Source organism: Strigops habroptila, chromosome 3, assembly GCF_004027225.2.
Source record: "Strigops habroptila isolate Jane chromosome 3, bStrHab1.2.pri, whole genome shotgun sequence".
Taxonomy (NCBI): Eukaryota; Metazoa; Chordata; class Aves; order Psittaciformes; family Psittacidae; genus Strigops; species Strigops habroptila.
The window spans coordinates 31,838,042-31,852,548 of NC_044279.2; the positions used below are offsets into that span (position 1 = coordinate 31,838,042).

Sequence of the window (14,507 nt, forward strand, 5' to 3'; positions counted from 1 at the left end):
TTCCTGAATCTCTAATTTCAATTTATGTTCATTGCCTCTTGTTCTCCTGCTGTGCATCGCTATGAAGAGCCTGGTTCCACCTATTTGCTAACCTCCCCATAGGTACTGGGGAGCTGCCGTTGGTTCCACCCCTAAACTGTGTCTTCTCCAGGTCGAAGAAGCCCAGTTCCTTCAGCATCTCCTCAAATGGCAAGGGCTCCAGTCCCCATATAGCTTGGAGACCCTTGGCTGAATTTGCTCTATTTTTTTGATGTCTGTCTTGTGCTGGGGATCACAACTGGACATAGAAGTTGAATGTGGTCCAAAAGGTGCTGAAAAATGAGACATAATCCATTCCCTCCATCTTCTGTCTGTGTCCCAGGAGGCTGCTGGTCACCCTTGCTGCCACGCACACAGCTGGCCCACGTTCAGGTGCCAACCGGTCCCCCAGAGCCATGCCTAAAGAGCTGCTTCCCAGTCTGGCTGCTGCAGGGGTGCTTCCTTCCTGGGGGCAGCACTTTGCATTTATCCTTGCTGAATGTCATAAGGTTCCTGCTGGCCTGCTCCTCCAGCACATCTAGGTTGTCCTGAATGGCAGCCTGATCCTTCAGAATATCCATCTGTTCCCTTAATTTGGATTCATCTGCACATTCTATGAGGGCAAACTCCATCCTTTCATCCAGGTCACTGACAAAACATTGAACAGGATGGGGCTCAGGAGAGCCCCTTGTGGTACTCACTCCGGGTAGGGTATGACCCATTAACCGCTGCTCCCTGGGCCTCATCATCCAATCCCTTTTTTTACCCATTTGGCTGTCCACCCATTCAGACATTAATGCCATAACTTGGTTTCAGGAATATTGTGGGACAGTGTCAAACACCTTGTTAAAGTAAATGGCATCTCCTGCTCTCCCCTTTTTCACAGATCCACTCATTTTATCACAATTAAATGCCCTTTTTTTTTTTATTAAGAAAAAAAAAAATGTAAAAGCTTTTTTCCAGGGATGGTTCCATTAACATATTTTTGCTATTATAAGACCTCACAGCAATAGAGTCCTGTAAACAATAAAACAGGGGTCTGGTTTTATTTGAATGGTTTTGTAGCTATGTTAATTACTCACCTCATCCTGATGAGCTTACTTGAATAGGCTCTAACTAACAGCTATGCACTACTTAATCCTGGAATCCTTGGCATTAACTTCAGTTGGGGGATTCATCAAACTTGTTACTGTAAATTCAGGACTTTTACTTTTTAACACTTAGTGCCTGCACACAACAAAACCATTACATATTTAGTGAACCTCAGTACAGCAACTTTTCAGTTAGGTACCTGTAGGCTGCAAACTTGTAACATTGCTTGAACAGCATTTAGTATAAACCACTTTATAAAACAAAGATTATGAAATAAAAGATGCATTTCTTTACTGTAAACATTTTTCCAGTATTTAACTTTGCAAGGCAGATGTCTATGCAAACATGAAATACGTGCTTGCAGCCCATGGTTTCTTCAAGTTCTGTTAGCCCTGCCTAGCATAAAACATAGTTTTACTCCAATGCATCCAAGGGTTTCCATTTAGGGTTTGGAATGTTTGGAACATTCCAAAGGTTTTGGGTGGGCTTTCTTTTCCTAACCAGTACGAATCTCAATCTACAAATTGTTCCTGTTCCTGGCTTGAACCTGTTATTCTCCCTTGTCTTCTTGGCATTACACATAACATATCACCATTGTATTATATTACTAGAGTCCTTCATTAACTGGAATCTTAAAAGTCACATTTCATTATTTCTCTTAGACAAACTGTTGCATAACATGAAGGATCAAGGTCAAATGATATATGAAGAGAGACTTTTGATTCATTCAGATGGTTGTCTTCAATTTTGGTTCCTTTTTCACTGACTTCAAAAAAATATGACAGATTCTGAACATTTTTCAAAATGGGTCTGTAGCATCCAGGTATATTCAGCTGTAGGGGAGACACTCTGAATTTGCACATCTGCAGCTCATCCTTAGAAAGCCTTTCATGGTACCATTGCCCAACTTTATTACTGGGATACTTGATACTATGTCCCACCATTGGAAGAACCACCTTCAAAGAAAAAAAAATAAAACAAATATATTTGAAATAAATCCCACCAAATCCCCTTTAAATAAATGCATACTCTGAGATCAAGTGCAACAACTCCGAGAGCAAATAAATCAACATTGTAAGTGACTATTAATCCGAAACAATGAATGCTTATCACAAATATGATTAGACACACTCTGGTCAGATCTGTCATTATCTCAACCCTTCCAGCCCCACGTTGGGCACCACAAAGAACTGCCGTGGTTTAAGCCCAGCCAGTAACTCAGAACCACGCAGCCACTCACTCACTGCCCCCCTTCTTCCTCCCGCCGCTCCCAGAGGGATGCGGAGGAGAATCAAAAGAGTGTAACTCCCACAGACTGAGATAAGAACAGTCCAGTAACTAAGGTGTAATACAAAACCACTACTGCTACCACCAATGATAATAATAATGATAAGGGAAATAACAAGGGGAGAGGATACAATTGCTCACCACCCACTGACCGATACCCAGCCCGACCCGAGCAGTGATCTGGGCCTTCCGGGTAACTCCCCCCGGTTTATATACTGGGCATGACGTGCCATGGTATGGAATACCCCTTTGGCTAGTTTGGGTCAGGTGTCCTGTCTCTGCTTCCTCCCGGCTTCCCCTCCTCCCTGGCAGAGCATGAGACTGAGAAAGTCCTTGGTCGGAGCAAACATAACTTAGCAACAACTAAAAGCATTGGTGTTATCAGCGCTGTTTCCAGGCTGAAATTCAAAAACACAGCACTGCACCAGCTACTAAGAAGGAGAAAAATGACTGCTATAGCTGAACCCAGGACAGATTACAATTCAAAATGTGTCTAAATCTTGTGTTTGGGGGCATGACATAGTAAAACAACAGCTTCCCTTGTGAAATAAAGCTGCGTAAGGCAGGTATCTTGGATGCAATGAAAGCAGGAAAAATAATCAGTGTATCAGGATTCCCAAAACAAACAAGAATATACTAACATGAATTTCCTTGCTTGTTGGGAAAGATACCGCAATAAAGACTTTAAGGTGCCTTTGTAAAACTTCACAACTATGCATCCTGCACCTTCAAAAATCAGAAGGTCAGCTACTCGAGTGTTTTCCCCAGTAGAATTAAAAAGTTTTCTAAGTATTTACATTCAGCTTCAAGATAAATACTGCCATGCTGCAAATGACACTGTATGTATTTCCACTACAAAGTAAACACTCTTTCCTCTAGTTTGTTAGGAGGGTGGAGATTAGAAAAGTGTGTTTTCTTTAACGTGCTTTCTGGCAAGGAAGACTGCACCAGTTAAATTAATCACATTATTTTTAAAACAAAACATTTCAACAACTCAGAATTTTTCATACAGACTTACTTGGTTTATAGAGTATTTGTTAGCCAACTCTTCTGCAGCAGTGACTACATGAACCTGACAAGACATTTAAGAAGAAAAAAAAGCTTTTTTAAAAATAAAACATCCACTTTATTTTAGGAATTATGCACTGCACTCCCAAACTCGTAAAGGATTCTAAGGTTATTTGACTACTACAAGGACAATAATCTATTTCAGTATGAAAAACAATACAGATGCTTTATATAAAGTAATTTGTTTACTGGTAAATGGCATTGCATTAAATAATTCCTGATGCTAGCTGCTGCTACTTAGCAAACTATCATTCCAAGCTCATATTCTTTAAGTTTGAAGTTAACTGTGTCAATGCAATCTTGTGCTACACCAGCAAAAGCAAAAATAACTAAGAAAAATATATTAAATAGGAATAGAGCTGTATTAAACTCTGTAACTCAATACTGAATTTGCTACCTCTGCTTCTCATTTTATTTTATCTACTTGTTTTATTAACATTCACTCTCAAAAGAAAAATTGCAGTGGAAACAGAAGCCACTCTACAGGGACTGGAGGTTATTCAGTAGCCTTTCAAATGCTCTCGCTTTCAAACTTTTAAGATGTTCACCCAAAAGAAATCAGATACATTCTACCTAGGTACACACCTGTTTATCAACCAGTAAAACACTGCAAAATTCTATGCTTTGTCTGATGATCAGGAGAAAGAATCATAGAATTATTTAGGTTTGAAAATATCCTTAAGATCATCAAGTAAACCTAATACTGCCAAGTTCACTGCCAAGTCTTAGGGACATAAACCATGTCCCTAAGCACCATGTACCTCCAGGAATGTGACTCAACCACTTCCCTGGGCAGCCTTTTCTAATGCTTGACAATCTTTTCAGTGAAGAAATTTTTCCTAATATCCAATCTAAACCTCCCCTGGTACAACTTGAGGCCGTTTCCTCTTGTCCCATTGCTTGTTACATGAGAGAAGAGACTCAACTATTTCCACAGTAAGTGAAAGGTATGCTAACCTGAAAGGAGAGATTGCTTCAGAATGGACTTCAGCATGCCAAGACCTGGGACCAGACACTCCACTGCTGGCTTCTGCTCATTGGCTCACCCATGGCTCCATGCACAGCACCCATGCTGTGCTGTGAGCAAGCAGAAGCACTCCTTTGCCCTTTACTAGTTTCCATAAGAAGACTGCTGCATTTTTTGAACTGCTGCTAATAGTTTAGACCCACCATCCATCTAATTGCCTGAGTAAGTGAAATTGTGCTAAACATGCTTTGACTGTGTAGTGTGTAGCTCCCGTGAGATTACCAGTTCAGCCTGAGGCCACATTTCACCATGGGCTTTCCTGCTGCACCTGTCACCATTCATTAATATATAAAATGGGAAGGTCTGACCTGGAGAGAAAGACTCAAGATTGAACTGACTGGTAATATAGGCCCACCCAGAGCCCACTCTGAAGGTTTTCCTCAGTCAGATCCTAAGACAAGCATGATATAGCATGCAGGCTAAATTCTTACAGGTATCAGTTCTGACATTCTGTTCCATCTTCTCACATGAATAAAATGAACAATCAGAACAGACAAAAGTTGCTAGTATAAATCTAGTTTATATGCCTATTCATGGTAAATAAAAAAAAGCTACATCACCTTTTTTTCATCTTTGGAACTAGTATTAAATATTTTAACGAATGAACCAAACTAAAAACATGAGAGTATGTCTAAGTGTGCATTCAAGTGCATTAAGCTTTTTTGTGTTTTTTTTACAAGAACTATTTTGTGAAGACTCACCTTGTCATTCAGGGAAATATTCTCATCATTTTCTTCTGAGAAAACAAAATCACCCTCAACAACTTTTGAACCATAAATCTTCAGCCTATACGATGCTGCTTCATTCCAAATTTTACTGCAATAAGCATGGACATAGAATATGCGCATGGAATGAGGAATGTTGAGCCATCCTTTGGTACAACCTTCATGATTTACACCATAGCGATGTAAAGCTCGTAGCAACATCTTCTCTCTCACTTTAAATTCTGGCAGCATCGCAAGTGCACCCTTTGCATCTTCTGATATAAACAAAAATAACCATGTAAGTACTCCCTGATTTTTCACATATTACCTGCCAGGGAAAAAAACACCTAAGAAGATGAAATAATCTGGTAGGGAAAAAAGGTGTCAGTCTAACCCCTTTATGCTGACCTTTAGGTTATTATTTCCTTTCCTTCAATGTGTCATGTTAGACCAATTGCCTATCAACACAGTCCCATTAATTCTATTCTAGTTCATGCAGTATAAACTAAACTAGCTGCTATTCAGTCTAATTGCATTTGGGTTTTGGTATTTTGTTGGGGGGTTTTGTGGTTTTGTTTTTTTCTTTTATAGAAGCTTACTTCACCAGTCTAAAGGGGTTTTTTCAGACCAGGAAACCGAAATTATAACAGAACATTAAACCTCTACTTCACATCAATGTATTCACACAGGGTAAAACCCATGCCTTTATTTTAAAGGCAAACTGCACTGGCCATTGGGAAGCCTGAGCCTCAACCAAGATGAAAATACACTTAATCAGATTTGTATTACAATATATGAATGTGTAAGTTTAAAACTTTATGTTTTACATATTTTCTCATTACAAGTGATTACCTGATGAAGCCTTTTGCAGAGCCTTTTACCTTTTGCTTTCAGGAAAAGGCAAGCAGCTGTTTTCAGAGTCCACATCAATGTCTTTCCATGCATCATACAGCAACGTACAGCACAGAATGATTCATCTTATCTTTTTTGTGATATTAAACATGTATCTGTGTCTCTTGAAGCTATGTGTCTTGGAATCATAGACTAGTATGGGTTGGAAGGGACCTTCAAAGGCCATCTAGTCCAACCCTCCTGCAATGAGCAGGGACATCTTCAACTAGATCAAGTTATCCAGAACCACATCCAGCATGGCCTCAAATGCCTCCAGTGATGACACACCCACCACCTCTCTGGACAACCTGTTCCAGTGTTTTACCACCCTCATTGTAAAGAATTTCTTCACATCCAGCTGTCATAGCTGTTTTGTCAATCAACAGTGATAGGCCAGCTAATAGATGTGGAATATTTGAAAAGAAAAAATGTATTTGAAGTCAAGAGCAACTCCAAATTTTTAGTTTTGGAGAGCAACTTAAATTGAATGATAAAACCAGTAAACATGACAAACAGCATTTTACTCAGCACACTTCTGCTTTTGACACATTTTGTTGATTTCAGTTCAAGACGGAAAGAAAGTAAATCACAGGAAAGCATGGAAGAGATACATAAATAATTAAAGAGATGCAAGATTAGATGCCCACCATGTGTGAAGTGCTAAGTGTAAGTTGGGTGCCTCATTCCTGTATACTTCCTTTAATAGGGAGAAATTTATATTCCAAAAGCAGACAGATGGAAGGAGGCTAAAACTGCTTTGATAAAATTATATTAGTCTTTTCCAGCATTATGCTATACAGTGTTTGCTTCTATAGTGTCTTGCACCTGAAGTACGTTAGTTTTCCATTGTTGTGCACATTCAGGGCCTCATCCTCACCTAGTTTTTAACTGTGCAACTCTGCTGAGTTCCACGTAATAAATTATAAGTCATATAAACTAGCAGCAAAATAAAAAGCATCTCTCTGTGCAGCAACACCTTATTCCCTCACAATACTGACCCTGGAAAAATACATAGACAATTTAACTGGACATACCAGTTTGAAGAAAGTATCTCTTTGCGTTGTTTACAGGGTCGTCAGTATCTTCGGGTGTGAAGAATAACTTCACAGCTTTCACCTTTAACGAACAATATTAGTAATTTGTAATATTTTGCATTTAAATGTAATTATTTGTCAACTAAACAGTCATGCACTCAATTCTGTGTTTACACATTCTGCAAACTCTCAAAACTATATCAGTTCTTCAAGGTAAGTCAAATTCTTCCTTTCACAAAAGATGCCATGAACAGCAAGCTAATATGGTTCCGTTCCTTCTCAATTTAAAGAGGGTTTAGTCACACAGAAGACACCAGGTAGCTTTCACAGCTCTATGAGAAGCCACTCTTCTTGAACATCCAGTTAGAACTCCTTCACTTTGTAATGCCATCAGTCTATCCTGACCAGGAAGGTTCCTAGTTTTCCTCATGCATATTTTATGCAAAACATAGACTGAACACTTCTCAGAGTCTCACACAGAGGGACAACAATCTTTATTATACTGATCTGTATTAGATTAGATGACACTGTGACAGGAAAAACACCATGCTAACCCCTGCTACTTGCAACACCAGTGGAGCCATATAATTTGCTAGCACTTACACCAACCCACGACATATGGTTCTTGTCTTCCTCTGCACAGGACTGTGCAAGCCTATACTGGCACATTTTTAATATAAATAGGAGGTCCCACATGTTATAAATCTAAAAGTAACTGAGTTAAGACTAGAGATTTAAATCATTACCCTTCAGGGACTGGCACATGGATACCAACTGCTCATTCAACATGAGATACATCAACAGTAACTTTTCCGGGCTGCCTGCAAACCTTGATTCTTCTTATATGTGGATGATAAGTTTTCCTGACTTTTCTCAGAATCAAAAAGATTAAATGAAAAAGATACTCAAGCATTCATTTGACTTTGTGATGTTTGATTCTGTTTTACACCTGTGGCAAGTACTATACCATATACATTGAAAAGTATATGGCTCTTATCTTATGAATTATTACTTAAGAAATAAGGTCTCCTTAGCTCACATGGGAGCAATCGCTCAGAACTAAGAGGCTGGGAAAGTAGCCAAGGAATAATGGAAAGCAGCAATCTCTTCTATATAGCATTTAAGTTACTCTGGTATTGAAAAAGCAAATCCTTTCCTACGATTCTATGCAATATCTTGTGACTTTTAAAAATGTATATAGACCCCCAGCAGGATATCAGGCTACAAGTTAGGAGGCAATCAGGACCATGAATAAACGTTGCATAAAGATTGCTTAATTTAGTGTTAAAACCTTTTATGGAATGCAGCCACCTTCCTGCCAAGGGGGATGATGACGATCACAATCACATACCAATTATAGATAGAAAAATTACTTCTTGAACTATTTAAAGCTGCACCTACTGTTTAAAAAAAGATGTTTTGTTTCAGTATGAAGATCTTCACACTTATGTTGTTGTCAAAACTGATCTGGCAATTATTTCCAGCACACATATGGGTTTATCTCACAAATGAAACTCATCACTGGGAAGGTCAACTCCAGCACTAGATACTGCAACACTAATGCGAAATTAACTTGACAGTAACTACTTAGATTGCAAAATGAAAATACCATTTTTTCATTCAGTAAAGCCAATCCTATTTGATCTGTCTGAACGTTTTGTCCTTGTCCAAATCGCTGAGGTCCATAGTAATTTACAAAACCTTTTGTCTAAAAAGATAAAGAATAAATATGTTAAAAGCTTGGAAGTGCCAGGTACAATTAGTAAGACTAAGCATACAACACACATACATTTACATTTACATCCAAAATGCATACAAACTGGTTTTATTAATCACAAGTAATATGTACCAAAATCGTAACTTATGATTTATTACAATATTTTAGCACCTAATTTAGAAGCATCTAAAAAACCAAGTTCTATCGTCTTCACTTTCACAAAAAAATAGGTAAATGAAACAAAATTATTTCTACACAGTTAATCATTATAAATACAGTCAAATTAATTGAGCTTTTTATGTGCACCAAATTCTGAAATCTCTAGTCAAGCAAATGAAGCTTAGCACAGGTAATGAACAGTAACCATTGTTGGACATTTTTTCTTAAAAATACTCATCTTTTTTCACATGAGATCCTTTCTATTATTACTACGATAGTAAAGCTCAAGAGTGAGCACTTCTGTTAATTGGGATTTTAAGTCTCCTGATGAGTTGTAGGTGATATGTGGGCAGTAAAATCACAGCCGTGTGACCCAAAAAGAACATCCTTTTCTAGAAAATAGTAAGCATGCATGGAGCAGACAAGCAAAAAAAAAAAAACCAACATGTGGTATTTGTTTTGGAAATGGTTATTCAGTTCAAATTCTATAACCTTGCTTTGGACATCCAGAGGTCCCATACAAGATTTTGTTTCCATGGAAGATGAAAAATCTATATTTTGGTTTAATACACATGCTGGTTTTGTCATTCATCTGACCAGTAAGCTAAATCTAATAAAGCAAGACACACAACCATAGGAATTTGTGTTCATTTTCCCAACAGCAAAACAAAAAAAACCCAAACCAAACCAAAAAGTCAGGTGGAGCAGAGAAGGAGAAACACGAAAGTAGCAGTTGAATGCTTTATTCAGTAACAAAATTAATTTCCGGAATACATATAATGTACTTTGGTTTTGCATATTGAGTGGTTTTCATTAAAGCCTTTATTGCTGGATTAATGTTCTTAAAGTAATTTATATTATGGTTATTAACTTAGGGTAAGAAAATTACTGCTGTACAAAACATCTAAAGCTTTTCCTTTCCATGAGTAGCAACTCATGGAAATTCGTGGTTTAAGAATGTCTGATTATGCAGTTTTCTTCCAAGAGAAAGGACAACAGCAATCAAAATCCACTGAATTTCAGGGAATCTTCTTTCTCTGCGACAGACATGTATTTATGCCATGGAAGTTTTTCACCTGGGCCTACCACGCATGTTCCTCACACGACCAAAAGAGACAATCAGCTGACATGTGTAACTATATTCTTTCACCCTGTCAACTGCCACAGTGAAACCCATCACTTCGGTTGGCCTTAAGCCTTTGCAACAATAATTGATAAATCCATAATTTGCTTCTAAATTTCCTATCTGTCTTGCTGCACCACTCTGGGGTCTGCAGTTTGTAACACAGAATTAATTCACTTATGGTCCCTCCTCGGAAGGCAGCTTTAGTCCTGATTCCTTAAATAATGCAGGAAAGACATAAAATTCCAAAAGCATCAGAACTGGGAAACAGTTTTTGTGTTATCTGTGATATTTTCTGCTATTTCAAGCATTTTTTTTAAAAGTTTTGTTTTGCTTTTTACAGCATAGAATTAAAACTCTGTTCATTATTGGGAACCACAAGGGTTTTTTACCTCAACATTTTCCATTGCTTCAGATATTCTCATTTTCAAATCTGCAGAAGAGTCATGACTATGGTGTTTAAGATCTCTCACAACTATATCAAAGTGATTGCCTTTCAGCTGACCAAGTCTCAGGTGCTGGCATGCTGAATGTATGTTGTGTATTCTGATGCCCTTTTTTTCCATTTTGCTTCCAATTTCTTTCAACCTGCATAAATAATTGGGAGAAATTATGAACCACTCCTACTAAAGCTATCCAACGTCTAATAAATGTCTTCTTCACCTTTGCGCTAGAATTAAAAACACTTAGGAAAAAAAAGGGGATTTAAAAGAGATTATTATGAGAGAAACAAATCAAATCAGAGACAGAAGTCTTAAATTTTATAGAACAGAATTTTATAGACTACAATTATATTTATAGAATTTTCTATATATATTATATATAGAAATACTTTTTCAATGTTCGATTCATTTGCATTTACAGTCTGTAGCATGACAGATATTAGAACTAAGCAATTCACTGAACTTTCTCAAGGCAACTGCATGGAATTTTGCATTTTTTATTGAAAAAACAAATAATTTACTCTTCAGTTTAAAAATACGCTTTCCATTTAAAAAAAAAAAAAAAGAAGAAGAAAAGAAAAAAAGAAAAGAAAGAAAAAGTAATGTGCTCTTGCACACTCCAAAACACAATTGCTCTTTCTTGGTCAGCCTTAACAAACTCAGTGCACCAATTCTCTGGGTGTGCTTGCAACTGGAAGTGCAGCTGACAGTTCAAGTATTTGCCCTTCAAAGTATTCACTCAACCTCTTTGTTCTTATGTATAAGTAACAGTCATTCAAACCAAAGGAAACTTTCCTCATAAAAGCTTACATTCTAACCAATATTTTAACAACTTTATAAACTATTTATTTATAAATTTTCTTTTCCCCATTATGCTCGTGGCTTGGAAGCATTTAACTGTTTTGCTTAATCATTTAAACATTAATGCAAAGTTTTGCTAATTATCTCTTGAACCATCAGCCTTATTGCTTAGTTTGCAGTGAAAATTTACTATTGATATATATTTCTGACAGTAACAAATCCTAAAAACATAAGTTCTACTTTCCTTTATTTGTAAAGTGTACTTTGTTACTAAAACCAAAACCCACCAGAAAGTTAAAGCTGGGGAAGAAGTAAGTTATGGTTTTGACTCCAGCAATTTTTTACAGTTCCTATGTCAGAACTTTATATTTATCCACTGAATTGGCTACATAGAGTAACAAAATGAGAAATGGAAAGCCACATCTTGTATTATTGACACATTATTCAGAATGCATTTTCTGCCCTCAGGTTTGGTGATAGCTTCTTTACTTAGTCTCTTGTTTCTAAATTGGACGATACCATAGAAGTTGATACTTAACACTCAGAGACAGCATCTGTCCAAAGTATATTTGTAATGATTTTCTTTAGTTATGTAGCCATATAAAGCTTTTAATGTGGACCACAAGACAATACTTTGACAGTACGTGGAAACCTATCATGTCATGTACTACTGGCTTCTTCTCAGTTCCAGCTAGTGGATGGTATTTAAGAAATTGAAAAGTGGATCCCATGAGCATGGACTGGAAGGATACTGTCCCAGATGATACGAAATATTCGTATTACGAAAAGTACAGAGAAGGGCAAGGCTTTTCTTCAAATTCCAACACTGGGGACTTCAGCGCTAAGCTGTATATTCCCTAAAGCCACAAAATATTAAAGCCATTTCCACTGTGCTGTAACAGGAGAAGACACATCCATAAGAAGATTTCAGAAGATTGTACCATGTTAATACTTATTAACACATAAAAATAAGTGCTAAACTGAATGCACCCAGACTGTAAGTACCTCTCAGGTGTCACCTTCTTCACAACCATGGGTTGGTAAGTAATCGCCTTCTTATCTTTGATGCCAGTATAACTGAAGTCTGAATGAAGAACACCAAGTTCAGCAGCTAGGAAGCTGATTGCTTCCAGTGTTTCTAGGTTTTCTTTCTGAAGGGTGAAAGCTGAAACAATCATCTCAGAATTATTAGGAATATGCACTTGTAAATCATACAGGTGTTCTGCCATGACAGATGGGCAGGTTCTTCCCTTCAAACTATAACAGCATGGAAACTGCAAAGAAACAGTCCTCCCACCCCACAATACTAAAGGAAATGGAATTTTTTCAGTATTGAAAGAAAAATACACAATACACAAAACTCTTAGAACAACCACAACCCCCTGCTGCCTTTAAAAATAGTACCATAAACACCATTCAACAAACATGTATTGACTTATAACTAGAAACATTCTCTGTATCAGAAATCAACTGCTATAAGGAATGAGACTATAAACCAAATTTGATGTTACTGACTTGTCCAACATCTAGATGCATCTTCTAAAATCCCCCAATTACTTTCAAGGGAAATCTAGCTGATGGGGAGTAACACAGAGTTAGTACAACAACTGAAAGAAGCGCAACCAGTATCACTGAACAGTTTGTGTAACATCACTGCAGTAACTCGATTCATCCCCCTCAGTCTCCAGTGATGCCACTACACTGCATTAATGATTTATTTCAGCATAAACAATGGGTCATCCAGGCCCAGATGTCATATAAAAGTGATTCCGAATTTCAGCCTCTACTAACGAACACCACAATACCTGACACTTTCACTAAAAATATAATATTTACCTGTATAAAAGTCTTGGTTTTCCTTGAAGCCACTAGCAGACCTTTTTCTGGACCAACTTTTATCTCGAAATCGCACCATTATTGACATATTTGGTTGACCATGGACATCTGACACAGTAAATGACTTAGTTTCTAAAAGCTTTCCAAACTTTCTATTGATAAAGTGGTGAACTACTTTTCTGTGTTCTTTGTCTCCATCTGGCTCAAAAGAAAACGTAGAATTTTCTAGCTTTGCATCTAAAAATTTAAAGAAATCACTTGTTTCCTTTTCAGTCACCAGCTGACAAAGTTCTCTGTAATCACCATTCCCTTTCACAATCATCTCATTGCCTTTCGTAACAGTGACGAGGAAGGGGAATTTCTGCCTGACAGCACTGTGCAGACTAGCTCGGTTGTTCTTGTCCAGGACAGGTCCCAGCGAGAACTCCCCAGCGCCGCCGCCGGCACCACTGCCCAGGTCCCATGTGTCCTTCAGACCACAGGCAAATTGATGAAGCCGTTCACTCATGGGTTTGCCTAGAAGGGAATCCAGTATATGGCCTTCCTCAAGGCCACGGTTCAGGTCAGGTTCACCCTCGCGCTGTTTTTTGGTAGGGGATGCCGAACAGTCGCCTCCTGCCCTGCTCGGGTCCCGCTCCGAAGGACTGGGCGCCGCGCCGGGGCAGCCCTCGGCACATGGGCCGGGAGGCTCCACTCTCAGCTCCTTGGGTTGCCGCGGGCCTGGGATCCTTTGCTCTGGCGGCGCTTCGCCGGCTTTCTGAAGCGGTTCAGCCCGGGTATCCCTTGGCACGTGTTCGGGGACCTCGATCTCTGTCACTATGAAATCGCTGGGCGAGTTTTTGATGGTACCACAGAAGCCGGTGTGCTCGGTCACGTAACTGAAGGACGGAAGCATGGCTGCGCTGCCTTCTCCTGCTCACAGGCATAGACCGCCGCACCTGCAACGGGAGACAGCGAGGGGAGGCGGGGGTGATAAAAGAGTGCCAGCTACCACCGCAAAGGCGTCTGCAGGGCCGGCGGGCAGGGGCAGATGAAGAGGGCAAAACCCCACTCGCCCCAAACCGCCACCACGGGCCGGTTTAACGGCGCGGCCACGCGAGGCCGGCACCAGGGGGCGCCACGACCCCCGCCCCCCGCGACAAGGGGCCCAAGGACGGTACCAACTTCGCCAGGAGCGCGGGGAAACTGGACAACGCACTCCTTCCCCCCCGCCCAGCATGGGGCGCCCCAGAGGGGGCGGGGCATGCCCAGGCAGCCTATGGGAAGGCGGCGTGGGAGGAGAGCGGTTCCGCATCGCGCTCACCGAG

The 14,507-nt window shown here is 39.3% G+C and overlaps 1 protein-coding gene across 1 annotated transcript; it reads right to left on the bottom strand.

The window, feature by feature from the left end:
- Nucleotides 1–1,038: 1,038 nt before the first annotated feature.
- On the bottom strand, nt 1,039–14,387 carry PUS7L (pseudouridine synthase 7 like). Its single transcript, XM_030479062.1, has 8 exons — nt 13,201–14,387; nt 12,370–12,529; nt 10,513–10,708; nt 8,731–8,829; nt 7,122–7,203; nt 5,194–5,471; nt 3,416–3,469; nt 1,039–2,066 (listed from the first exon to the last, which is right to left on the bottom strand). The coding sequence occupies exons 1-8, from the start codon at nt 14,093–14,095 to the stop codon at nt 1,743–1,745; spliced, it is 2,088 nt and encodes a 695-aa protein (XP_030334922.1). The 5' UTR covers nt 14,096–14,387; the 3' UTR covers nt 1,039–1,742.
- Between the last annotated feature and the right edge of the window lie 120 nt (nt 14,388–14,507).

Coding starts and splice junctions, on each gene's coding strand:
- PUS7L (XM_030479062.1), bottom strand. CDS start 14,095: ATGCTTCCGTCCTTCAGTTACGTGACCGAGCACACCGGCTTCTGTGGT. Junction 5,472..7,121: donor GAGATACTTTCTTCAAACTG/GTATGTCCAGTT, acceptor TGTTTATATCAG/AAGATGCAAAGGGTGCACTT. Junction 3,470..5,193: donor ATATTTCCCTGAATGACAAG/GTGAGTCTTCAC, acceptor ATGTCTTGTCAG/GTTCATGTAGTCACTGCTGC.